Source organism: Dermochelys coriacea, chromosome 2, assembly GCF_009764565.3.
Source record: "Dermochelys coriacea isolate rDerCor1 chromosome 2, rDerCor1.pri.v4, whole genome shotgun sequence".
NCBI lineage: Eukaryota > Metazoa > Chordata > Testudines > Dermochelyidae > Dermochelys > Dermochelys coriacea.
The window spans coordinates 189,627,292-189,654,921 of NC_050069.1; the positions used below are offsets into that span (position 1 = coordinate 189,627,292).

Sequence of the window (27,630 nt, forward strand, 5' to 3'; positions counted from 1 at the left end):
GTATAAATCATGGAAATATAAACACAAAGGAGCTGATGACCAAAACATTGAATGGAGACATCTTGCTTTCTGCTACTAACTATAAAGTTTTACAAGATGTTGGATAGGAGAAATTTCACTGGTCTTTTAGACCAGCTTTGCTATTTTGATGCTGGCCCAGGACTTAAAATAGCAGGTTCCAGACCTCAGACCAGTGTAATTCACAATATTCCTCCACTCCGCCACTGCTGCCAAAAGGTACGGTCATCATGAAAAAGCCTGCTTATGTGGTGAATATGGTTTTCAGTATCCATTTTGGGAAACATAATGCTGTAAGGAGTGTGTTACCCAGAGAACCATAGTAGTAAATTTTTAGTGTCGATCATAAATAAGAAGCTGGAACTTACAACTATAATTTTCAATATTGTCCAAGACAAGGTGTGTTAAGGCAGAAAGGGCACTCGGAGTTAAAACACTGGACCAGAGAGAAAATTATACAGCAGTTAGGCCTCTAACCTGGACTTGGAAGACCTGGGCTCAATTCCCTAGTCTGCCACAAACTTCCTGTGTGATGTTGGAAAAGTCACTAGTGTCTCCGGGTCTCAATTCCCCATCTATAAAATGGGAATAAAATTTACCTCACAGGGATGTTGTGAGGATAAATATATTAAAGACACTCACATACTAAAGTGATGGGAGCCATATAAGTACAATACCTAAAACAGATATACCATGACACATCATGCACATTTAAAAAATATACATCTCTAAACAGTTTTTAGAAATACTCTCTCACTATTTCATTTCTATTCAAAGAATGAAGCTGCTGTGAAAATTATTATTTCATAGTAGGGAGGCCTGTTTGATTATATCAAGTTGGACTGTGAGAATCTACTTTCCCATTCGAAAGTATAGAAAAATCTGATATTCTTGAAGTTGTAAGGAAAATTCTACAGATTAACCCCAAAATTAATTTTAAAACATCATCTCTAATCTAGAATTTCTTTACTGCAGTTTAAGCCTGGTATTTCTTTTTCTGTTTGCTGAGACTAACTGCCAAGAATAATTAATCCCTGTGCTCATTTTAATGTTCCTTTACATATTACATATTAATAATTTTAGTTGCTATCCTCTGAACATCACCCTTTAAAGTATAGTGCCCAAATGTGAACACAGTACTCCAAGTGAGGTTTAACCAATAAGGAATACACCAGAATAGTTACTCTGCATGTTATATTGCGCTTTAGCAACATGAATATCACATCTGGGTTGGGGTGTTTTGTTTTTTTTGGCAAAAAGTGTCACATTGCTAGTTCTCTCGATTTATCACCATTATAACACCTTGATCTTCCTCTCTCTGGCACTGTACTACTACCTTCCCATTATTTCTTCATTCTATATTTGTGCATTTGAATATCCCTTCTTTATGTGCATTTCTTTATCTTACCTTTACAGAATCTCAGTGTACTGATTTCAGACAGTTTTATTTCTGAAGACTGTACTGCATTTAAACCTCATCCCCTCAGCTTTGCAATATCATCTAAGTCACTGATGAAAATACTGACAAGTGCCCACAGCACCCCATTCAACACTCCTCCATTCATCTGAATGGAGCATTAACACAACCTTTTTTGTCTCTAGTCTGCTCCTCAATACTGCTATATGCTAAGGATTTTCTAGAGGCTTCGGCTATCCCAAAGCCTGTGGTAGCAAGTATTCTGACTAGTCATCTACCTCAGTGGTTCTCAACCTTTCCAGACAACTGCACCCCTTTCAGGAGTCTGATTTGTCTTGCGTACCCCCAAGTTTCACCTCACTTAAAAACTACTTACTTACAAAATCAGACAAAAATACAAAAGTGACACAGCACACTAGTACTGAAAAATTGCTTATTCTCATTTTACCATATAATTATAAAATAAATCAACTGGAATATAAATACTGTACTTACATTTCAGGGCATAGTATAATTGTGTGTATGAAATTTGTTTGTACTGACTTCGCTAGTGATTTTTACGTAGCCTGTTGTAAAACTAGGCAAATATCTAGATGAGCTGAGTATCCCCTGCAAGACCTCTGCGTGCCCCTAGTTGAGAACCACTGACCTAGTGCATGATATATAAGGGGAGTTGCTGAAAAAACTTATTGCACTGCAATTTCAATGAGACTGCAAGCAACCTTTTATTCCTTGAGTTCATGCACCCTGGAGTATATTCAACTACAATTAGGATAGTTTTAATTTCTAATCTCTGAAATGACCTTAAATTTGAGATTATCCTGATCTAGAGCATAGAACGAAGAGGATTCACTAGCTACTGTTAGTCACATCTGGACTACTTTACCTGGTCAGATCGTAGAGCAAATTTTTCATATTGTCCCCATTTCAACAGAATGATCAAGTAAGGTGTATTACTATACCTCTTTCACAACTAAGGGCAGGAAAGTAGAATTCCGAGATATTATACTAAGATTCTTGTTACACTAAGGCCAAGTGTACACTACAGACCTATATCAGTATAACTATGTCATATAACCCATGAGCATGTAGTTATACCGACCTTCACCTCCCGTGTAGACAGCTCTATGTCAACGGGAGAGCCTCTCCCATCAACATAGCTGTTGCCTCTCGGAGAGGTGGATTAACTATGTTGATCGTCTTCACTTAAGCGCAACAGCGGCACAGCTACACCAATGCAACGTTTTAAGTGTAGACCTGCCCTAAGATAAGAAAAACTAGTCATTACAAATGCAAACAAGGGAACAAGAATGTCATCACAAGACAAGTTCCCACATCTCTCGTACAGAAACCTATTAAGATTTGTAGTCACAGTTTCTTCTCTTAACCTCATCAGAGTAAAGAGAACAGTCCATAGGAAAGGTGAGAAATTGGCAACTTCCTACCCAAGAGAGCAGCATAATAATTCTGTATTCACTGCACTATTATGCCTGGTGAAAAGCATTTGCCCTCTTAAATCCTATTCCTACAGCTGGATTAATAAAACAAATATTGTCATGAAAACTGCTTTGGGAAGGGCTTATCTTATTGAGCAAGTTTTTAAATAGGTATGTGTAGTTTATCTATAACTGCAGCATTTAAATAAAAACTAAGAATTGAAATAGAACGTTTATTATTAAAAATGATTCAGCATATTAATTCTTACTAGAAATATTTTGCAAGCCTTCCATTTATTTGGAAAAATAAAGTTTATTTTACGACAAAAAAGATCTGCAATTGCATCAAACTTCTGGGGTCCTTGTCTCTAAATTTCCGTGAACATTTTGTCCAAATGCAATACTTATTATGATCAGTCCCGTAGATGAAATAAGAACTACTCATGGTAGTAAGTTCTACAGTCAAACAGCACTAGTGTTTGTAGGACTGGCTCTTTAATGCACTTTTAAAGGCAATGACAGAAACAAACATGTAGCTTCACTTTTACATAAAAGTTTCAACATTGACAGTCATTATCTTATTTTAAAAAAGCCTTTTTGTTGCTTTCATCAAATACTGAAACTGCCTCAAGATCCTACTGTCTTGTTGTAGATGGCAGTCATTTGCTGTAAAATATCAACACACTTTCTATGTTACCCAAATAATGGAACAATATGCCATCATAATTTGAGTGAAAGTCTCTCTCCCTCTGTCTTATTTGCATCTTCATCACCTTGAATGTCCAGCACAGTAGTCTCATTTGTGTGTCTGAAAATGTACTTGCCCTTATTTGGATTGGGAGCCAAGAAAAATCTAATAGAATTCTGATCTGCATCCTGGGAACAGATTCAAAAGGATTGCACGTGAAAGATGAGTATTTGTGATTTATTTTCCTAGGTTTTCTCAAATGCAGAAGAGTTCTAGTGAACAATACCAAATTTATATATTTATAGAAAAATTATTTTATAATAAGGTTGAAAGAGCTCTAGAAATATTCAAAAGTATTAAAAATAAATCAATAAGAATTACTTTTCACTAATATACAAAAAATCTGTTATCCTTTTTAATTTATCAGATCCCTTATAGTAGTGGTTCTCAACCAGGGGTACATGTACCCCCCTGGGAGTATGCAGAGTTCTTCCAAGGGGTACATCAACTCACCTAAATATTTGCCTAGTTTTACATTAGTGACGTGAGTACAAACTAAAATTTCATACAATGGTTTGTTTATAGTACTCTATATACTTTACACTGAAATGTAAGTACAATATTTATATTCCAATTGATTTATTTCATAATTATATTGTAAGCATGAGAAAGTAAGCAATTTTTCAGTAATCACATGCTATGACACTTTTGTATTTTTATGTCTGATTTTGTAAGCAAGTAGTTTTTAAGTGAGATGAAAGTTGGGGTACGCAAGACAAAACAGACTCCTGAAAGGGATACAGTAGTCTGGAAAGGTTGAGAGCCACTGTCTTATAGCATCATAGTTTTAGGATGGCTTATATATAAAACTGGAGGTCATAACTTTTATACAGTAGTATGCTGTTATAAGCCCCAATTAAACATCAAATGAGTTACAAAGCACTTTTCAGATGAGTACAAGTGTTTAACTGTTCAAATACTTGTTAAAGATCCCACTGGCATTCAAACTTCTTTATTTTAATTCAATCCTAGGTTGCCAGGGCACTGTCCAACTGTTGAGGTTGCAGAATTTAAATCCCATGGCACCTCATTAAAGGATGTGTTTATATTCTGTTTTGAACAGCATTGTTCAGTAACACAAACAGTGCTGGGATGCTGAAGGCCTGAATGAAGTAAAATAAACTTTTTTAAAATAGATAAAAGCCTATTTAAAAAGAACAGGATAGGTTCCTGGGTTAGTGTTTTTGTTGTGTGGTTGCTGGTAAACACACACCACAGGAACCTATCCTTACAACAAAGCCCGTTGCCAACTATGTCCACATATCTATTCAGGGGACACCATTATAGGGCCTAATCACATCAGCCACACTATCAGAGGCTCGTTCACCTGCACATCTACCAATGCCATCACGTGCCAGCAATGCCCCTCTGCCATGTACATTGGCCATATCAGACAGTCTCTACGTAAAAGAATAAATGGACACAAATCAGACATCAAGAATTATAACATTCAAAAACCAGTTGGAGAACACTTCAATCTCACTGGTCACTCGATTACAGACCTAAAAGTCGCAATATTACAACAAAAAATCTTCAAAAACAGACTCCAACGAGAGACTGCTGAATTGGAATTAATTTGCAAACTGGACACCATTAAATTAGGTTTGAATAAAGACTGGAAGTGGATGTGTCATTACACAAAGTAAAACTATTTCCCCATGTGTATTTCAGACGTTCTTGTCAACTGCTGGAAATGGCCCATCTTGATTATCACTTCAAAAGGTTTTTTTTCTCTCCTGCTGGTAATAGCTCACCTTAACTGATCACTCTTGTTACAGTGTGTATGGTAACACCCATTGTTTCATGTTCTCTGTGTATAAATACTGTATTTTCCACTGCATGCATCCAATGAAGTGGGCTGTAGCCCACAAAAGCTTATGCTCAAATAAATTTATTGTCTCTAAGGTGCTACAAGTACTCCTGTTCTTTTTGTGGATACAGACTAACAGGGCTGCTACTCTGAAACCTATTTAAAACGAGACATCTTCCAGGGCTGCTGCATGGGATTTACCTTTTAAATAGTGCCAATGTGAAAATATCAGACTGGTACAGAGGCCAAATGTATGTTCCCTTGGCAGAAACAGCTCTAGTAAATGACATGTTGGGGCCTGATCCTGCGCTGTTTGAACACACCCCAACTCCCCCAAATTTCCATGGACTGCAGTAGACGTTTGAGGACCCCAAAGAGTGTGGAAATGGGCTCCTGGCCGCCTGTGGGAGTTCTTTATATACTCTCAACATACGCCAAAAAGACTATCGTATGGGTGGAAAGGGACCCTCGATGTGCATGGAGCACTTGTTTGTTTTGCATTCTCCTTAGCCACATGCTCCCCAAGATTTCTCTCTCCCCAGCAGCCTGTGCATTGACTCACTTCTTCAGCCCCCAGCCCCTCCCAGCTACATCTCCCCAGCCAAGCGGAGAGGGATCCCACCGGAGCTCAGGCATTGCACGGCACGAGCGACACCTGCCCTTGGGAACACCAGCTTCACCTTGCGGGAGCCCACTGCTCACCCAGGCACGAGACAATACCAAGCTCCACCTCGAGCTTTCTGACCCGCCTGTCGTCAGCCTGCATCTCCCTGCAGAGGGGGCGCGGCTGCTGCCGGCCCTGGCTAGGTGTGCGCGGCCGCTGCCGGTCCGCCCGCTGCCCCCCTTCCCAGCGCGAGCTAGAACCGCTCGAGCCGCGCTCCCGCGGGGCTCAACCTACCCGCATAAAGAGCCGCCGCCGCCGGTCCCCGCAGGAGCTGCTGGCCCAGCCCGCCCGCGGCCGCCGCCGCCGCCGCCACCCCTGCTCAGCGAGCGCGAGCTCCGAACCTCGCAGCCACCCGGGTCAACGTTCCGTCGCCCAACGCAACGTTCCATTCGCCTCGCGAGCCAGGGACGCCAAGCGCGCGACGCCCCGCGGCTGCTGCAGCCGGCGTCAGCGGCTACCCGCGCTGCCCCCTATTCCTACTGGGAGGGGGAGAGACCAGGAAGTGAGCAGCACAGAGAAGTGTCACGCCCTCTCCTTTCCCTTCCTCGACACAGCGTCATCTCCTCCTGGGGACCTGGTTCCTCCCACAGAGACTGAGCAAAGCACGTACTCCAGTCCCGCTATTGAGGGAAGCCCGGGCACGCAACATCCTCCAATGCATTGGCCTCGTACAACAGTTTCTATGCACTCGCTAAGCACCTGCTGTATCCACACACACACTGGGATTGCTGCTGCTCCCATTGACCTCACTGGTGCAGGACGCCTATGCATCTATATATGCACACATTACATATAGAGTATATATATAACCTGACATTTCCGCCCCCATATCTGAATTGTTCTGCTTGTCTGTTACAGCCTCTTCCCTCTTCTTCTGTTTTGTGTATTTAAACTAAAAAATGTTTGGGACAGTGCCTAGGGTGTTTCTTTGGGGCCTATCCCTGATTTGGGGTCTTTCCCTGATACTAGAAAACAATAACAAAAAGAATAACATATGTATATGTAAGGTCAAAAGCTTGTCTCTTTCACCAACAGAAGTTGGTCCAATAAAAGATATTACCTCACCCTGTCTATGTGTTATACACACATTTTTCATAACATGCATATAAAGATGTGTCCTACATCCACCTTGTGTATTCACATACTAGAGATGAGTATGTACACACTAGGCACTACATATATGGATGAGTATGTAACAGGAGTTGCAGCTGCTCAGCACTTTTGTGTTTACAGCTTAAGCCAGGCCAAGTGGCTTGTGAGTGTCCAAAGTGCTCTAGTATAAAACATGACAGAATATAGCTGGAATTATAGTCACTTCCATTGACTCACTCTTTATTGTTTGGGCAGGTAGCGTGGCCCATTATTAAGGCTGCCGGACACTCTATTATTTGACCCTGTTTTCAGTCACTTATAACTTTGTCAAACTTTAACTGTTTGGGGCAGAATTTTACATGCTGCAGAGAACATAGTTAAAGAAATATACGTTGCTTTGCCCATCTTAAAAAATTCTGGCAACCTGTTATTTGAAAAGGTCAGGTACCCTCTTGTTTTGGAGCAGGGACATAAAATGTACTGGCATGCATTAAATAAGACATGGGGCCACACACTGAATTATAAGCAAAAAGCCGAAATATTAAAACACTCAAGGAATGTCCATCCTTTAGGAAAAATGGTATCTCATGTAATTAAAGACTGTCATAGTGCAGACACACAAGAGAGGGCAAATTAATGTTGCACATAGGGTTGCCAATTTTGGTTGTATTCCTGGGAGTTTCAGCACATGACATCATCTTTAATTAAATAATGACAGGTTTCAGAGTAGCAGCCGTGTTAGTCTGTATTGGCAAAAAGAAAAGGAGTACTCGTGGCACCTTGGAGACTAACAAATTTATTTGAGCATAAGCTTTCGTGAGCTACAGCTCACTTCATCGGATGCATTTGGTGGAAAATACAGTGAGGAGATTTATATACACACACAGAGAACATGAAATAATGGGTTTTATCATACACACTGTAAGGAGAGTGATCACTTAAGATGAGCCATCACCAGCAGCTGTGGGGGGAGAAAGGAGGAAAACCTTTCATGGTGACAAGTAAGGTAGGCCATTTCCAGCAGTTAATAAGAACATCTGAGGAACAGTGGGAGGTGGGGTGGGGGGGAAGAAATAACATGGGGAAATAGTTTTACTTTGTGTAATGAGAAAAGGAGTACTTGTGGCACCTTAGAGACTAACAAATTTATTTGAGCATAAGCTTTCGTGAGCTACAGCTCACTTCATCTCACGAAAGCTTATGCTCAAATAAATTTGTTAAGTCTCTAAGGTGCCACAAGTACTCCTTTTCTTTTTGCGAATACAGACTAACACGGCTGCTACTCTGAAACCTGTCTTTGTGTAATGACTCATCCATTCCCAGTCTCTATTCAAGCCTAAGTTAATTGTATCCAGTTTGCAAATTCATTCCAATTCAGCAGTCTCTCCTTGGAGTCTGTTTTTGAAGTTTTTTGTTGAAGGATAGCCACCCTCAGGTCTGTAATCGAGTGACTGGAGAGATTGAAGTGTTCTCCAACTGGTTTTTGAATGTTATAATTCTTGACGTCTGATTTGTGTCCATTTATTGTTTTACGTAGAGACTGTCCAGTTTGACCAATGTACATGGCAGAGGGGCATTGCTGGCACATGATGGCATATATCATATTGGTAGATGCGCAGGTGAAAGAGCCTCTGATAGTGTGGCTGATGTGATTAGGCCCTATGATGGTGTCCCCTGAATAGATATGTGGACAGAGTTGGCAACGGGCTTTGTTGCAAGGATAAGTTCCTGGGTTAGTGGTTCTGTTTTGTGGTGTGTGGTTGCTGATGAGTATTTGCTTCAGATTGGGGGGCTGTCTGTAAGCAAGGACTGGCCTGTCTCCCAAGATCTGTGAGAGTGATGGGTCGTCCTTCAGGATAGGTTGTAGATCCTTGATGATGCGTTGGAGAGGTTTTATTTGGGGGCTGAAGGTGATGGCTAGTGGCGGTCTGTAATTTTCTTTGTTGGGCCTGTCCTGTAGTAGGTGACTTCTGGGTACTCTTCTGGCTCTGTCAATCTGTTTCTTCACTTCAGCAGGTGGGTATTGTAGTTGTAAGAATGCTTGATAGAGATCTTGTAGGTGTTTGTCTCTGTCTGAGGGGTTGGAGCAAATGCGGTTATATGGTAGAGCTTGGCTGTAGACAATGGATCGTGTGGTATGATCTGGATGAAAGCTAGAGGCATGTAGGTAGGAATAGCGGTCAGTAGGTTTCCGATATAGGGTGGTGTTTATGTGACCATCGCTTATTAGCACCGTAGTGTCCAGGAAGTGGATCTCTTGTGTGGACTGGTCCAGGCTGAGGTTGATGGTGGGATGGAAATGGTTGAAATCCTGGTGGAATTCCTCAAGAGCTTCTTTTCCATGGGTCCAGATGATGATGTCATCAATGTAGCGCAAGTAGAGTAGGGGCATTAGGGGACGAGAGCTGAGGAAGCGTTGTTCTAAGTCAGCCATAAAAATGTTGGCATACTGTGGGGCCATGTGGGTACCCATCGCAGTGCCGCTGATTTGAAGGTATACATTGTCCCCAAATGTGAAATAGTTATGGGTGAGGACAAAGTCACAAAGTTCAGCCACCAGGTTAGCCGTGACAGTATCGGGGATACTGTTCCTGACGGCTTGTAGTCCATCTTTGTGTGGAATGTTGGTGTAGAGGGCTTCTACATCCATAGTGGCTAGGATGGTGTTTTTAGTAACCCTAGCTCTGACATCTCCTAATTTTTGACAGCCTGACTTTGCAATTTAACATAGTGCACATGAAAAACTATCTGTTGAAGATTTGCAATTTACTGCGTGACACTGTGTAACCAGGGGACAAAACAAGGACAGACAGGCCACAGAACTCAGTCCACCACTCTGGGCTTTGTCAGTTAACATTTCAGTCCTTTCTTGAGCGTTTTTCATCTGTTTTTAGTGTATTTATAACACGGAAGGGATTTGGTCCTCCACAGAGCAGTGCCTTTGAGGTGACACCTTAGGCACAGGATGCACATCCGGGCAGCATGCAAGACACGCACACCGCACCACTCCCGTAGGCTCACAGGCGAAAAAGCACATGCACACACCGACCGCGTTCACACCCAAGGGATTCCGGGGCACCCCTCTGCGCCTCTACTAGTCCCACGTGGGACCATTTCTTCCCCTCCCCCCCGCTCAAGTCCCGCCCCCCCCGGCTGTCACACGCTACGGCCCGCCGAGCCTCTCTCTCTCTCTCTCTCCGTAACGCGCGCACCACCCAGGCCGTGACTCAGAATCACCCAGAGAGGGCGGGGGGAGGGAAGGCGGTGCTCGCGCGCCGGTCGGGCCTCGCGCGGGCCATCACAACGCGGGTGACGTAATTATGTGCGGGTGGAGGAGGGACAGGAAACGTCGCGGGAGTTAGCTTCGTCGCGTTTTGGTGACGGCATCGCCGGGCGGCGGCCGGAGTCGTGTTTGGAACGCGGCGCGCAGCATGGCGTCCGTCGTGCTGAGCGAGGCGGAGAAGGTCTACATCGTGCACGGTATCCAGGTAACGGGTGGGGCCCGAGGGCGGGCCGGGGTGGTCGTGATTAGCCTCCGCCGTCCTTCCCCTCCCCCCACCCCCGGGCCTGCGCTGCTTGTAGCTGCAGAGCCGCTCACCGGTGCACGTTTGGCCAAGGAGAGATTTGCAACCTGCGCCGGGTGTAGACGGCACTTGTGATAGGGCCAGTGGTGCACGGGAGCCAGTTATTCTGTTCTTTTTATTTTGCTGTTGTTCATAACTAGATACCGGTCCTCTGAGCGGCTTAGACGCAGCATCCTTAAATAAACAGGCTTAGCAGCTCCATGAGGGGGAAGATTCTGATCTTGGGTTTTCCGCCAGTGCAGCTCCATTGACTGCGGTGGAGTTGTTTGGGATTTATATCTATGAAACAAATAGTAAGATTTGATCTCCTGTCTACACTACACATCTCAGATAGTACGAAGCCATGAAAGTTCCTAGATATAGCCTTTCTGCAACAGGATTTTTTTTTTTTTTGAACTGGAGTTGCTATCTTAGGTCTGGTCTGCACTTAAAAGTTTTGCCCACATAGTTGAGTGGGGTGCTTTTTTTTTTTTTTTTGGTCAGCATATTTATGCTGGTAAAAGCCAGGGTAGAGCCCATTTATATCATCAAAAAAGACCTTGTGTCTGTATAGCTTATTTATTTCAGGGAAGAAGGTATATTTGCAAAATAACTTTTTTGCTGGTATAAAGTATGTTCACGCTAGGAGGGTTTACTGGTATAGCTATACCAACAAGCATCTTAAGTGAAGACAAGTGTATGGACAGTTTATTATTTTGCTTAAAGGCACCAGTAACTTTGGTTGGCAATTCAAGCTACCCAGTTCTTTCTTCATAAGCAATTTATGTATGTATCCTCTGGAGGCCCCAACTATGATCAGAGTCTCATTATGCTAGTTGCTACACAAACACAAAGCTATTGCCTTAAAGAGGTTAGCATTTAAGGCCATGATCCTGCAATGAGCTGTGGACACAGGTTTCCATCTATGCATAGGGAGCTGCACTGAAGCTGAAAGGCATCTGCCCAAATGGAGCTTGTTGCAGGATCAAGACTGAAATACTAATTTTCTAAGCTTAGTTTCTAATGTATTCCTTACGCCACCTGTTCCTAAACTGAATTTTGCACCCCTTGATAATCTGTACCTTAATCCCTGGTAACCTGAAACTTCTATGTTTAAACTCTGTACCGTTTTCTTTTTACTTCAACATTATCTTAATAAAATTATTACTTTCTATCTCCATTTTACAGTTCATGCAGGAAGTCAGTAACTGAACTGGAAATTAAATTAGATCTTTCAAGTCATACTCCAGCACTTTAACTAGAAGACTACCTGTTTTTTCCATTTAGCTTTGTTAATCCCAGATAAAAATGGGGAAGTTATTTTAAATTTCCATTTGACTTATTATTAATATGGATCAGTTATATCGCTTAACAAAACTATGGTGATGGCTATGCTTAGGAGGATCTTCGGGTAGATGGCCGTGGCTGTGAAGACTATAGATGTATTGAAGTGGAAACAGATGTTGTATCAAACACAAGTGGATCTGCAAGAGTGAAGCTTGTAAGTACAGATATGAGGAGTTTTTATGTCTTGCTAGTTGAAGCTCCTAAATTATCATGAATTTGAGGTTGTAGGTCAAGTCCAGACCTTATCACTTGACTGTTTGTATTATTGATTTTTTGTTTTTTAATACAAACATAAAAATACATGCACAAAAAGTGAATACTGTTAATGTATCATTACTATCTGAAATATACACTACAGTATTAACAGAAATTTGACTTTGATGATACGTAGCACAAACTGAAGCTCCTGTTCGTTCCCTTGCACCACTTCCTAACTATCTGTGACAGATATTGCAACCCTGTTCAGTGTCTTTGGGATCCATTATTTTAAATGAATGGTTTATGTCTGATTGTGTTCTGCTCCATGGGGGTGGGCTACAACTGCTTCTCCAGGAACTAAAAAACAGAGGGGTGATTAAGGCAAATCAGCCAGGTTGTAAGCCCAGAGAGAAGTACAACCTCCTGGGGGACACTCACATATACTGGTTCAAACTGGACTCTCCAGAGACCAGCAGACAAAGAAGGGTCTTTTGGATAAAGAGCCTGACTCAAGGTTGCCTTTCTGATCCAGAAAATGGACAGGACCTTCTGACCTGAAGGATGGGGAGGTGGGGGCAGCATGCCTTGCAGAAGGGTTGGAAGGACTTGCCGTACTAGGGCCCCATAAGACTAATGGGTAACCTCTGATGAGCTTTTAGCATGCATATCGGAACTCTTATTGCTTTTGAAATGTTTTCTCTGTAATGCTTTTGTCTTAAGAATAAATATGCGTGCTTAGCACACAGCTCCTTCTAACTTATAACGGCAGGCAATATACTGGTCATAGCCTTTGGAAAGAAATCCAGGCATTGGCCTGGTTAGGCCATCTGGCTTTCTGGGGATAGTATAGTGTAATCTGCGGAACTGTGCAGCCTTAAAACTCCAGTCAGGAGAGAGTGCAACATAGATCTCTGCCCATGAGAGATGTTGTCTGGGAGCCAAAAACTTTTAAGTGGGTGCCCTCAAGGGACTGTGTAGGACAGGGGAATACAGGTGGATTGAGCCTGAAACTGTGACACCGTCCATAAAGAATGGTTATTTGGCTCTAGTCTACTCTACAACTCTATGTCAGTATAACTTCATTGCTCAGGGATGTAGAAAATCCACACCACTAAGCAATGCATCATACCGACCTAACTCCTGGTGTAGAGAGCGCTATGTCAATGGGAGGGCTTTTCCCGTTGACATAGCTACCGCCTCTTGGAGAGGTGGAGTACTTACACCGACAGGAGAAACTCTCCTATTGGGATAGGTAATGTCTTCACTAAGCGCTGCAGCTGCACCCTGGCAGTGCTGTAAGTGTAAACAAGCCCTTGCTGTGAGCGAGATCTATTGTCAAAGTACATTGAGGCCAGGGGAAGCTGAAATAATCCACCATGTAAACCTGTGAAAGTAAAGTCAGTAGTATGACTAATAAATAGAGAAATAATTCTTCAGTGTTCATATCACAACAAAGTAAAACTGCTGCTTTAATGGGTGTTGTATGTACAGACAGTGGCTATCGCTCAGGATATTAGAATAGTTCTGCATATGTATTATTCCAGGACTGAATTTATAAAGTCATGGATATTTACAATGTCCTGTTAGCATAGGGTTTATTTCAGGAAACGTGCTCAAGCTTAACACTGTCTCTTTGAAAGCTTTGATTTATTAAATACTGGGTCATGCTCAAAATGCTATTTGGCAGAATAGTTTATGTAGATAACGTAAAGATAAAAATTAATAAAAGTTTGACCCCTATGTGGATAAATTGTACAAGCTGTGGCGTGGAATATTTTTCTGGTTGAGTGATGCTGGTATTTTAACAGGGACATACGGACATCCTGGTAGGAGTCAAAGCTGAAATGGGAACACCGAAGTTGGAGAATCCAAATGAAGGATACCTTGAATTTTTTGTTGATTGGTAGGTACAACAAGGAAGAGTACCGTAAGCCCAGTACTTTGAGTGAATAATGAGTTTAGAAAAGCTATTGATCTAAAGTATATTCCTTAATTCCATTGGCCTGCTGTAGTGGTCTACATAGTAGAAATAAGCTATTTTGTTGCTTTAGTTGATGGTAAAATTTGGGGAAATGCTCTGCTACTCCTGCAGAATCACCGTTTTGCTTGGTTCTAGAAATGACAAGCAGAAAATAAAGGGACAGTGTCAATTTGGTAAGCAGACTTTTGCTGAAATACCCAAGATTATCATAACTGGAAAAGATTAGAAGAGATTTTTTTTTTCCAGTTTGTTTACTCTTTCTGCATTTCAGAACTTTGTATAGAGTTTGTCAGTTCCCCCTGTTCTCTTTGGGACTTTGACAAAAAGAAAATGAGAGAGAGAGAATATCCATTTTTTTTAAAAATGGTAGGTGCGCTCAGGGTTAGGTATGCTACCTGAAACTATTTTTTCTTTTATTGAATTGCCTAGATTTCAAGTGTACAAATAATTTGTCCTGAGAACTCCTGCTTTAGAGGTTTGATAATAGACCTATTGACGCTGCTTGAGGTAACTGCTCTGTAATCTGTTTGTAATATAAATAAAAGAACTGTTAGTGGGTTGCTTTGATTTGTAAACATTATGGTAATTAGAAGTTGTCCTCTTTTAATTTGAACACAATAACCCTGTGAATTCTAGATACAACAGTTACCTGCCTTGAAAATAACATTTTATTTACATGAACCAGGATTCATGTCTAAACATGTTTCTGACTTTCTTGACCCTGAATGAGGCATTACTGCGGACAGCTTTCCAGTGAGCAGGATTATGGAAGGAGCTAGAGGAAGTCCAAGAGCCCCATCTTGCAGGTTGCTTTAAGAGTTGTCACAGTCACCACCTAGTATAATTAAGGGTTACACATGCTGCCATTTAGGTGGGAGCATGGGGCATGTTAGGTAGACTTTCTAAAGCTCTACTTCAGTTACGGAACAGTCACTTTAGACTGCAGCGTTTCTCAAATGCCACCATGAGGGGCTTTTCTTGCGGCCACAGCCTCCTGGGCTGTTATGGGGCAGGGGAGAGGAAGCAACAGCCCTTTCCCCTTCCTGGTGCTCCTGGATGCACTGCCTTGGTGTTGGTTTCTGGGGCTTCCAGCAGGGGTTGGGCCTGAACCCCTTCTGGAGACGCCTGGGGCACAATGCTGAAGGACCAGGCAGCCGGTGATTTCCACACCTTTCCAGAAGTAGTGGGGCTCAGGCTTTGGGCTTCAGCCTGGGGGTGGCAGGGAGGCAGTCTCCAGCCATGCGGCTTTGGGTTCCGTCCCCTGCTCCATTGCCCCTAGCCTCTGCTGCTTCCCCTGATCCTCCATCCAGGGCTTAATTTGTTCCCAGACTTGAGGGGCTGAGTAAGTCTGCTGTGAAAAGTGATACTTGTATGTATGGTAATATCACTTTTCATAGCACACTTAGTAGCTAGTAATAAATAAATTCCAGTGCTTCAGATGTGCATATTTATTTTTCCTAAAGCTAATTAAGTATTTTAGGAAAAAGTGTGAGAGTGGCCACAAGCAAGAGTTGGTGGGCGCACTCTGAGGCCACCAAATAATTTGTCCTGAGAACCCCTGCTTTAGAGGTTTTATAATAGAAGTGCTGATGCTGCTTGAGTTAGCTGCTCGGTAATCTGTTTGTAATATAAATAAAAGAACTGTTAGTGGGTTGCTTTGATTTGTAAACATTTGGTAAACTTCTTCACTCCAAACTGGAAGCACCACTTCTTCTCCCCAAGTACAGGGCTCCTTGATGGTCTTCTATAGTTTAGATTTTAATACATAGAGGAAGTGCAAGAATTGCTTGGGGTGTGGAATTCCAATTATTTTCAATCTCTATTCTACCCATTCCACTCCCTTCATAAGAATATAGAAACTAACAGACTGGATAAGACCTGGGGTCCATCTAGGCCGATTTCTTTTCTCTGGTAGTGGCCACCATCCAACTCAGAGGAGGGAGCACAAAACTTTTCAGTAGGCAGATATGGGTAATTTCTGCCCACCTCTGACTAGGGAAGTCTTTCTTTCCTTTAATAATTAAATACTGGCCCTGAAGAATTAGATTTTATCCAAATTATGTTTTTAAGTTTTTACTATTAAAACTCTGGATATTGCTATCCTTATAAATGGCCAATCCCTTTTTCAATTTTGCTCAATTCTTGGCCCCAGTGACCCTCTCCAGGACTTGGTCCCTTATTCCTTCTGTCCATCACATGAGTCTCATGCTATTCCATATTTTTCTGTTTTTAAAAAGAAAAACTTAATTCATTGCACCACAGCCAAAGCTTGGGCACTGCAGGAGTACTACATTCACATAATGTTCACATATCTCATATGTCACAGAGCCTTTGGCTCTCCAAATTGCAAGATCTAAGTTAGGATCAGAGCCCTGTGTTTGGAGGAGAATATCAACATAAGAGTTCATTTTTCTTCTGCAGTTGTTGGTAGAGGAGTGTCTGGCAGGGAGCTTTTTCTTCCCCATCTGGTCTAGCTACCAGAGAGAGGGAGAGGTCTGGCCTATGAGTTGCAAAACTTGAAGAGCCCAAAACTGTTTGTTTGGGTTCAAGGTTGGTCCTGACCAATTCTAAATGGAAGAAGCCCAAGGCTGAGAGCTGCTACCTCCTTCTCCCTCCTTCTGTCACTCAGTAATGTTGAATAAAACCAACTGCGCGTGAGAGGTTTGTGTGTGTGTTAACAGATGTTCAGTGCTGTTCATCAGTTAGTTTGGAGAGATGCCCAGTAACAAGTACCCTAAGGGGCCACAGAAATTCATTGTAGCATTGTTTTCATCAACAGCTAATATTACAAATCATCAAATGTTTCTTAAATTAGTTTAGTTTTAGATTCTATTTTATAATTGCCAAAGAGATAGAGGCAGATGTGAGGTCTGGGATGATTGGAGAATCTCCCCCTGAACTGACAGTCCTAGCTGATCTCCTGTATGTAAGGTGGTTTTCCCTCAAGGTAATAACATATGGGTAAGAGCCTGGCTCTGGAGACCTGAATGTTGAGTTCCAAAATGCCCAAGTCATCAGAGGACACACATGTCTAGGTGCCAGAAAGATTTTTAAAATAAAATTTGAAGTTTTTGGCATAAGCCTTTTTTCCCCTGTAGAGTATGGTATATCCAAATGTGGTGATACCAGTACTCTTTTATGTGTAGTTGTAATATATGACACTTTTTCAGGCTGCCACTAGATGGTGGTAATTGTGCATAATTTTACAACTGGGTCTCTGTTATCGTAGAAGTCACTTATGTGGTGCTTTTGGTTTTTATTTTTTCAAATTAAGATTTTTTTCTCAGTGCTGATTGTGCCATCCTTATAATGGTTACTATGTGAGATTCTTTCTTGGCTTCTTGTAGATTTTAAAATCTAGTTTACTAGGGCTGATTTAGCCATTCAGACATATGTGATGATCATCTTCCACTCAGAAAATATCATTTCCTTGTACCACCCCCCCTTTTTTTTTCTATCCTCTTATTCTGTTTCTATCTTCTCCTGACCTGGAAGAGGAAAACTTATACCTCTTTAAACTATGCACAGTGCCACTCCTTGGAATGGACGATTTGGGTGCACTGTTAAATGATGGTGGAATTCGTTCTGTTTTCCCCAAAAGCAATGGAGTGGTCTATGTGTCCTGCAATGTAGGGAGTGGGAGTCCTAGATCTGTTACACACTGGAATGCTGCTGCATCAGCAGGATAGCTGCATTTTAAAAAAAGTGACGTTTTTCTTGCTTATAACTTTGTAAAATATTGACTTGTTAGTTTTGTGACTATAATCTGTCATTTTTTGTGTTATAAAATAGTAACGAGAAAAAGCCCGTACGACAGTTGAATCTGTATGCAATGATGCTTTCAGAGTACATGCTGGATATTGGGTTTAGAATGAAATTGACAATGAGGGAGAGTTATACCTTTGTCCCTGGGTCTGGCCATTTGCTTCTCCAGGTTGAAGGGAAGACTCATCTTGGCTCCTGCTGGACCTATTTCTCTAGTACATGCATGGAAATGTAGGGGACCACATCCACTTCAGATGTGTATTAGGTATAACATCCTATAGCTGGTGGACTGTTCTGTTGATGACCTCATGCAATATCATAATCATTTTGTTGCTCAGCCATCAGTAAGGCTCTTAAATGTTGTTTTCAGATCTCATGTGTCATGTACTATACAGATAACTTCATGATAAATGAAACACATGGAGTGGAGGCTAAAGTTTTCATAGCACTCATGTTTCAAGGTCAGCCAGTTGGGACATCTCAATGCTAGAATCGTCTGCTGTGGTTTGTGTGAAGATGAAGAGAATTTATTTTTTCTCTTCATAAAGTCTATGAAGCTTGGTAGATAAATGCAGTTCTCAACCTTAGGGATATGTCAAACTTTCTAGAGGTTATGGAGCACTTGTTCAAATTTGGCCTAGCCACTCCTCCATCATGATGGTGGTGTGGCTGAGCCAAATTTCAGTGAATGGCATTGTAGCCAGGCATGTGCAGTTATTATGACCACTAGCATTCTATGATGCTGAAACTGAGACATACTGGACAGAAAACATTGTGAATATTAATGTATGTCTTTTTAAAAGGTTCCTGGCCTATGCACAGTTTAGACAACAAAAAGAAAAGGAGGACTTGTGGCACCTTAGAGACTAACAAATTTATTTGAGCATAAGCTTTCGTGAGCTACAGCATCACGAAAGCTTATGCTCAAATAAATTTGTTAGTCTCTAAGGTGCCACAAGTCCTCCTTTTCTTTTTGTGGATACAGACGAACACGGCTGCTACTCTGAAACCAGTTAGATAACAGGATCAGAGGACTGATTTACTGAAAAGAGAATCCCATTTGTTGGAATAAATATATTGATGGCCCCAGTTCCATCTAAATTACATTCGAAATTCCCCCTTTGTAAAGGGTGGGCACTCCAAGAAAAGGGGTCGGAGCGGAGAGGTTGGAGGGATGTATTTTAAAAAATGTTGAGAACCCCTGATGTAATGGAACTGGCCATAACAGGAGGAAGGAAGGGAAGAGGAGGGACAGGATGGGCAGCTAGATGATTGTTTTTAAGCTGTAGAAACTCACGTTTAGGGGTTGTTTTTTTTTAAACTCTTTATGAATAGAAGTGTTTTCATTTGGAGGGATTCACTGCATCAGTCTGGCAGAAACAAATGCCACATGTCTGGCTTTTTCAGCCAGTTTTGCTCATCAAAGTTTTAAATGTGCTAAGAGAGCTTCTGGGTGCTATCTGCATGTTAGAGTTATGGGGAGGTCTGGGGCTCACTGCTGATAGAAATAATGAGAATGCCTCCTTAAAGGATGGCAAGATGTTCTAACCAATTCTACCAGCCTGTGGATGGGGGTAGAGAAGCTTAAAGCAGGTGCCCCTCTAGACCATTTACTTAAGGTACTTTATTTTGTAAATCTGTACTTTTTACTGCAGAAAATACATGGTCTGTAGTGAGATCATTTAATGAGGCTCCATGTAATATGAAAGTTCAAGAAAGCACATTTGAAAATTGCAGTGGGAACCCCAGCTCTGAATTTCTTGACTTCCACACAATGAAAATTTCATCCTTAATGCACTGGGAACGTAGGTTTATTTTGATGTGCATATAATTAGCTGTTAAACTCCACCAAAATTTACAAACTCAGTTTGCTTTTAATTTAAGACTAAATTGTACGGTGCAAATAAATGATGTATTCATTAATACCTCTGTATATGCAAATTGTCCTTAGAGGCTTCCTATGTTCCTATTTAATCATATAATGAAAACTTAATGTTTTTATTAACTCCCTGAGGTCTGAAACAGGAAGGTGGATAGAAGTCAGTGGGAGATGAAATAAACTAAACTATTCAAGAGGAAACAGCTGGACTGATAACCTCAGGACTGCTGACATGGAGAGGTAGTCTGTGATGGAGGCTTCCTTACACTGGATTCCCTAGAAACTCCATATTCTCCTAGAATATGGCTGAGAGCTGTTTCTTAACTTTGGAGATTTTATTTTAAGTATTATTCAGGAATAAGAATAGCACACTCCCTTTGGCCCCTGCTAGATCTGTGTGTGTTCTACAAATAAGTTTTTCTGAACTCTACTTCTGAGATTTTTACAGTAAATATTTAAAATGAGTAAATGTGAACATCTCTGCTACTACACGACTGTGATATCCAGTGACCTTAGGGTGGCAGTATTTACCATGTATTTGGAAGTGATGTGGCTAGGTGAAGATCAAGGCTTAGTCCCTTGCAATTAATAAAATGATTAAGGTTATGATAAAATTCAGTGACACAGTTATCCAGATCAAATGCGCTAAGATCAAAGGCGCTAAGGCCTGGTCTACACTTAAAAATTAGATTGACCTAAATATGTTGCTCAAGGCTGTGAAAAACAACTTGCTCTAAGCACTGTGGTTAGGTCGACCGAACCCCCCGAGTAAATGCAGCTAGGTTAACAGAAGAATGTTTCTGTTGACCTAGCTACTGCCTCTCACAAAGTGGATTAGCTACCTTAACAGAAGGGATTTTTCTGCCAGTGTAGGGAAGTGTGTATGCTATGGCACTACAACGGCATTGCTGTAGTGGCTATAGTGTAGACTTATTTGAAGTCTATCATTTCTTACATGGACAATACTCCAGTTGTCCAAGTAAAAATTTCAGCATTTGACTCCTAGTTAATGCAAGTAAAAACTAAAGTTTTCGAAAAATAGCTTTTATATCTGGTGTATTATGAGACCTGCAAAATTTTAATAAGCAAAATTGGGGTTCAGTTTTGCAGTCCTGTTTAGACACGAATGGTTCCATTGACTTAAATGGGAGATACATTTGCTGAATTGAGCCCTTCATTGGTATGTAATTTAATAATTTTGGTGATAAGACTCTTTTTAAATTTGATTATAGTTCATCTGCGTGGGATTATAATTTTGGCTCATCGCTAACTGTGTAATCTTATTACAAGGTGGCATTTATAAATCTGCAAATGATAACATCCTGCCTTTTATTAGGGACCCGGGGGAAAAGGAAAAACAGTTAGAGCGTTTAAAATGTAAAGTATTAAGTAAGGCCTTCATTTTTAACAGCCCTTATTTCCTCTCTCTCTCTCTCTCTCTGGAGAGAGATTTTTAAAGGAACCCCACGGCGTAATGGACAGTCTTTTAGGTGGAAAAGGAGAAATTAGTTGAGATTGGCTGGAGCTGTTCTTGTTGAAGTCTAATCCCTGTTTCCTAGAAGACAAAACAAGACACGCACACAAAAGTGGGGAGAAGAGAACAGCAAAGATAGAAAGTGCAGCTTCTGTCTCTGGTGTTGGCTATTACTTGCAACCTCACTGCTGGAAAAACACAGGCCCAGTACACAGCCTTATGCGTCACTCTGAGACCTGGGAAAGTTGTACAATGTTGCACTGTTTAAGGCATTGCTTTTAGCTGCCTTTATCTGGTCAGAGGCTCACAGCAGTGTTGCAAAATGCACAATCTTAGCCGGTTAAGCCAGACTCTTACTAAACAAAACGCAAAGGAAGAGAGATAGGAAAAAAGAAATAAGGGGGGGAAGAGGACAAATGATGGGAAACTGTGTCTGTGACAAAGTCTTACATGCCAGGTGTATTCAAGATGTAACCAGTGATGGTGGAGGTGGCAATATCATCTGCATTCTTCAGGACATCTCTCTGGATTATGATGAAGGCAAAATGGTGTTATGCCAGATCTTGGGATCTCGGGAGACTCTTGGGATGGCAGCCATGATGGGGAAGCTTGCTCATTCCCCTTCTTTTAATCGGCCAGCATTGCGATAGCCAGCTTCTTCCCTCCCCCAAAGTCTTTCTGAGGACCCCAAAGGGAATGATTGGCAGATTAGCCCGTTCTCTCATTATATTATCCAGCAATTAGACCTAATTTCTGACACGGCAACTTTAGCTCATTGACTTTATTATAGACCAGTCAGCTTCAGTATCCCGAAAGATAATGGAGCAAATGTAAAGCAATGTCTTTGCAAACACCTAGAACATGGATGGGCCTGAGGGCCACATCTGGGTGGGGAAATGGTATGCAGGGCCATGAATGTAGGGCTGGGGCAGGGGTTGGAGTGCGGGGTATGTGAGGGGATGCGGTGTGCGGGAGGGGGCTCAGGGCAGGGGTGCGGGGTGTGGCAGGGGGTTGGGGTACAGGGGGGCCAGAGTGCAGGAACGGGCTAAGGGTAGGGGGTTGGGGTGCAGGAGGGGTTCAGGGTGTGGGCGCCTGCTCAGCGCCACTTACCTTGAGCGGCTCCGGGGTGGCAGCGGCGTGCAGTAGGGCTAAGGCAGGCTCCCTGCCTGCGCTGGCCCCATGCCACTCCGCTCCCAGAAGTTTCTGGCAGTGGCTCCTGCGGGGGGGGGGGGGGGGGGGAAGCAGGTGGCTCCACCGCGAGCTGCCCCCACCTCTGGGTACCACCCCTAAAGCTCCCATTGGCCATGGTTCCCCGTTCCCAGCCAGTGGGAGCTGTGGGGGGGGGGCAGTGCCTGCAGGCGAGGGCAGTGAGCCCGCCTTGGCCCTGCTGCGCCACAGGGCTCGCAATCCCGTGGGCTGGATTGAAAGCCTTAACAGGCCGGATCCGGCCCGCGGGCTTTAGTTTGCCCTCCCTAACTAGAACATAATAAGGTGTTAATAATAAGTAGCAGTCAGCATGGATTTGTCAAGAACAAATAGAGTCAAACCAACCTAATAGCTTTCTCTGACAGGGGAACAAGCCTTGTGGAAAGGGAGGAAGCGGCTAATTCAGTCTGCCTCCCTTTTGCACCTTTCCCCATCAACATTTATTATTATGTGATTGAAACATTTTGTAAACTTTCCCACAATTGAGTTCACAATTAGGGTAAGCTTATAGGCCAGGGGTGGGCAAACTACGGCCCGCGGGCCAGATCTGGCCCCTCAGGGCTTTGGATCCGGCCCGCGGGATTGCCACCCCTGAAGCGGCTGGCACCACGTCTCTGCGGCCCCTGCGGAGTGGTGGACGGAGGGCTCTGTGTGCTGCCTTCACCTGCAGTCACCCACCCCCGCAGCTCACATTGGCCGTGGTTCCCCGTTCTCGGCCAATCGGAGCTTTGAGGGAGGTACCCACAGGCAAGGGCAGCACACGGAACCCTCAGTCCATCCCTCCCCCAGGAGCCGCAGGGTCGTGTTGCCGACCACTTCCGGGAGCAGCGCGGGGCCAGGGCAGGCAGGGAGCCTGTGTTTGCCCGGCGCTGCTCCAAGTAAGTAGCAGCGGGCTGGTGTCTGCACCCCGAACCCCTCCTGCATCCTGCACCTCAACCTCCTGCCCTGAGCCCCCTGCTGCACCCCCAACCCCCTGCCTTGAGCCCCCGCTGCAGCCCTCCTGCACCCCTGCCGTGAGCCCCCTCGTGCACCCCTTCCACTGAGCCCCTTCCTGCACACCACTCCCCCCCACACCCTGCACTCCCTCTTGCACCCCAACCCCCTGCCTCAGCCCTACATTCATGACCCTGCATACCATTTCCCCACCCAGATGTGGCCCTCAGGCCAAAAGGTTTGTCCACCCCTCTTATAGGCCCAGTTAGTTCTGCACACCCATGTTTTTCCTTCTGTATATACGAGAATAGAATCAGAACAAGATTCAGAATGTTAGTTGGTTTGGGGATTTTTTTTTATAGGCATACTGCTGCCTTTGTTAGATAAAACCTTTAGTTTTTAGCTGTGTAAAGCCCAAGGCAGCTAGGGATCTTCTTGCATGGATACCCATAAACTGACCTTTATTTTGGAATTAGGAAAGTGAAGGCTCATGCTATTCTCTGATCTTTTTTAAAAATAGATACTCTTTAGCTGGTACTCACCATAAACTGCGCTTGCTGAGGTAATGAGACGCTGTTTGTAAGCAACCCCATAACAGAATATCCAGTAAAGACATTAATAATTAAGGTCATGCCGTTCTAAAAAGTCTTTCTTGTCTTTTTTTCACTCCTCTTCTCACTGGTGTCTTTTGTCCCATTCATCTTTAACAGGCTGTGTTGTTAACCATTTGGAACTTACGGTAATTTTCTCTTTTTTTTCTTTTTTTTCTTTTTTTATCATGAAGGGCAGAGGTAATTAAATATTAGTCTTCAACATTTCTGCAGAAAGTCAAGGAACTGTCCAGTATAGTCTGGTGACTAAAACCGATACTGGACTTCCGTATTTTTTTGCCAGCTCTGATGCTAATTTTGTGTGTTACCTCAAGTAATCCATTTCACTTTTCTGTGCTTCATTTCCACCCTTGTAAAGTGGGAGTAATACCTCCTTTGTGGTGATGATATGGGCATACTGTTTGTGAAATGCTTTGAGTCCTTGGATAAAGGCTGATTTAGAAATGAAAAGTGTCTGTTTTCTTTTATCCCTATCCAGTTCAGCAAATGCCACTCCTGAATTTGAAGGCCGGGGAGGAGAAGAGCTTGCCACAGAGATAGTAAATACACTCTACAGAATATTTAGCAGTGAGAGCACCATAGATGTGAAATCCCTTTGTATTAATCCCAGAGAGCACTGCTGGGTTCTCTATGTTGATGTTTTGGTAAGTGAAGCAAAGAAGAGATAATTTAAGTTCAAGGGCGTCTTCAAGGTACTGAGCTACAGAACATTAAAAAAAATAATTTAGTAATATTTTTAAAATATGTACACAGTTTAAATATCATTGCATGTCCATGCCTCACTGTAATGCTGTGTGGGGTGGGGGAAGAGAGGAAAGAAGGGTGGCTAACGTAACCACTCACACCATATATCTCTTGACACTGTATTATTGCTGGTGGATCCTTGGAACAGAACAAAAGCTTTATATAGAAGTGATGGGGCTTCTCCCTCCTCCCCCCAGAAGGTTTAGATTTTATTATTGAAGCGTGTGTAGAGAGCGTGAATACTTTATCTCTTTCTAGAATGGAAGCTAAATTTTGTCCATGTTCTGAAGTTAACCTAATGAGTTGCTAAATCACAATAATGTGCTTAAAATTTTCAGAGGAAGAGACAGCAAGACTTAAATACAGGTCTGGGAGCCAGGAGCTCCTGAGCTCTATTCTCAACTCTGACACTTCTTTGTCCAAGACACACAGTCAGGATTTCCCTATTTTGTAAAATGGGTAATAACTGATAACTTCCTCCAACAGATGGATTAGTTCATGTTTGTAAAGTGCTTTGAAGATATAAAGCTCAGTGATAAATACAGTTGCCAAAGTCAAATTTAGGTCTGTGTTAACAAACAAGAACATTCAGAATGCAGACATATCTAAATAAATGATGTATGAAAATACAAATTCATTGTTCTTTTTTTAGAAAAGGCATTAGTCTAATTATATAGGGATGTACCTACTGTGACTGACTGTACAGAACAATCAGATGTGTACTGATGCAGTTTGTTACAGTCTCAGCAGCCAGCTTATCAGAACCTAAAATAATTGAAAATTAAGTGCTGTTTTTGAAGAGTAGCACTGGGAGCTTCAATTATTTGGTAAACGTGAACAAAGCTACAGATTATTAGACAATATGCATATTTGCATAAAGTCAGTAAATCACTTTTAAAATCTCATGTGTTTCTTACTGCACAATATTTCGAACTTCTTGTTTGAATTGTTCATGATACTGCCAAGTTTACCTTAGCAGTAATTCTGTAAACCTCCATGAGTGAGCAGATAATGGTAATGATGGGCATTTTGATTCTTCTTTCTTAGTCAAATTTAAATTGATTTCCACACTTACTTCTGTATAGCTTTAGTTCTCTTAGATTGTTAAATATATCAGTATCTCAAAGCTCCTTATGTTATATACCTTGTTGATTCACATACTTTCTTACATGGTCAGGTTTATGCTTTTTGCCCAACTGAAAATTGTATTAGTAAGTCTAATGGAAATGTGTTCAGGACTAGGATTTTTGCTGAATAGAGTGCAAAGGTAGAACTCAGTTGATAAGAATTATTGTATTTAAATCTGTTTCTTTTGGGGCTGAGCGGTGTGTATCATTGAAGAAGTACTTATTACTGGGGAATTCTGCACCTCTGTGCACTTGCAGAGTTCATGTCCTCCGCAGATTTCTTTGCTTCCCCTTGGAAAAATGACTTTCTGACGGGAAAGCAAAGGGAAGCCACAAGAACAGTCATACACTCCTGGGCACATCGTTTTGAGTGCCCGTAGCAGCCAGCAGAGAAGTAAATCACTGCAGGAAGCTGGGGGCAAGTGGTGAGGCTGGGGACGCCCCAGATGATGTCTCCTACCCTGCACCAGGCTCAACTGCTAGTCCCAAGTGGGCTGGGGCGGAGAGGACGGGACTTCTTTTCCTTCCCTTGCAAGGAGCAGCCAGGCCTGGGTCAGATCCACCCCCAGAAAACTCCCCTGGCTGCAGGAAGCTCCACTCCCTCAGACTTCGTGCCCCCATCGCTCCTCAGCCATGGAGGAGGGGACACTGTATGGGGAGCTGTTACCCTGTCTGCTCAACCTCCCATGCAACTGGGGGCACCCTCCCCACCATACCCTCACCCGCCCTGCACCCAGAACCTCCCACCCACCAAGCCTCACCTCCTGCACCTGGAGCCTCCCACACCCTAACCAGAACCCCTCTGCATCTGGATCTGCACCCGCCCCACCCCCAGCTGAGGCCCATGCATCCAAACCCCCACCCCAACTAGTCCCACTCCCCTGCACTTGGACCACCCCAACAAGCCCCCGCACCCAGACCCCCACCCCACTGAGCCCCAACCAGCTACACTGGACCCCGCCTACAGAGTCTCTTTGCCCCTGTGCATCGGGATTCTCCCTCCCCCTCCACACACTAAGCCACCCGCACCCAGATTGCCCCACACAGAACCCTCTCACCCTGCACCTGGATCCCCCCCACACTAAGCCCCTCCACACTTGGATCCTGCCAGGCTGAGCCTGCCTGCCCACACCTGATGTACCTGCATGGGGGGCAGGGCTCCATCATGTTTCTCGGGCAGGCCCAGCCCTTGCATTGTGCCAGGATTGGGTGCAGCCTCAACAGTGAGTCCGTATCTGGGGAGGGCCTGCAAGATCTCCCACTTCTGCAGCCAGTGGACTGTGCTCCCCACTGCCATGCTTGAGCCTCCACATTTATTTATTGTCCAAATTTGCAGAATTTTAAAATATTGTGCATAGAATTTTTATTTTTTTGTGTGCAGAATACCCTCAGGAGTGACTACTGGTATTGCTACAACAAGCATCATTAATGTACTGATCTTTTCAAATCTCAGTATTTAAATTTACCAAGATATTTGTGCTATTTCCTATTATAACTATAGGGAATACCATATGGTAGAGTAACGATGTTACAATGCAGTAAGAGTCCAATATTTATAGGTATTTCTGCCACACTCACTGTGAGAGTACTCGGTGTACTACATTTTAACGTTATACT

The 27,630-nt window shown here is 42.9% G+C and overlaps 2 protein-coding genes across 4 annotated transcripts in view; one reads left to right on the forward strand and one right to left on the reverse strand.

Moving 5' to 3' along the window:
• Positions 1-6,472, reverse strand: part of ZDHHC3 (zinc finger DHHC-type palmitoyltransferase 3) — a 40,582-nt gene extending 34,110 nt beyond the window's left edge. For all 3 annotated transcript variants that reach the window (XM_038390591.2, XM_038390590.2, XM_043508879.1), the window contains exon 1: positions 6,328-6,472. The gene's annotated coding sequence lies outside the window, so the exon portion shown is untranslated. The remainder of the gene's footprint in view (positions 1-6,327) is intronic.
• Positions 6,473-10,379: 3,907 nt separating this feature from the next.
• The window catches only part of EXOSC7 (exosome component 7), a 35,742-nt gene continuing 18,491 nt past the window's right edge, over positions 10,380-27,630 (forward strand). The window contains exons 1-4 of the mRNA XM_038391605.2: positions 10,380-10,673; positions 12,148-12,249; positions 14,102-14,196; positions 24,621-24,786. Coding sequence (XP_038247533.1) covers positions 10,617-10,673; positions 12,148-12,249; positions 14,102-14,196; positions 24,621-24,786 — 420 coding nt within the window. The 5' untranslated portion in view covers positions 10,380-10,616. The remainder of the gene's footprint in view (positions 10,674-12,147; positions 12,250-14,101; positions 14,197-24,620; positions 24,787-27,630) is intronic.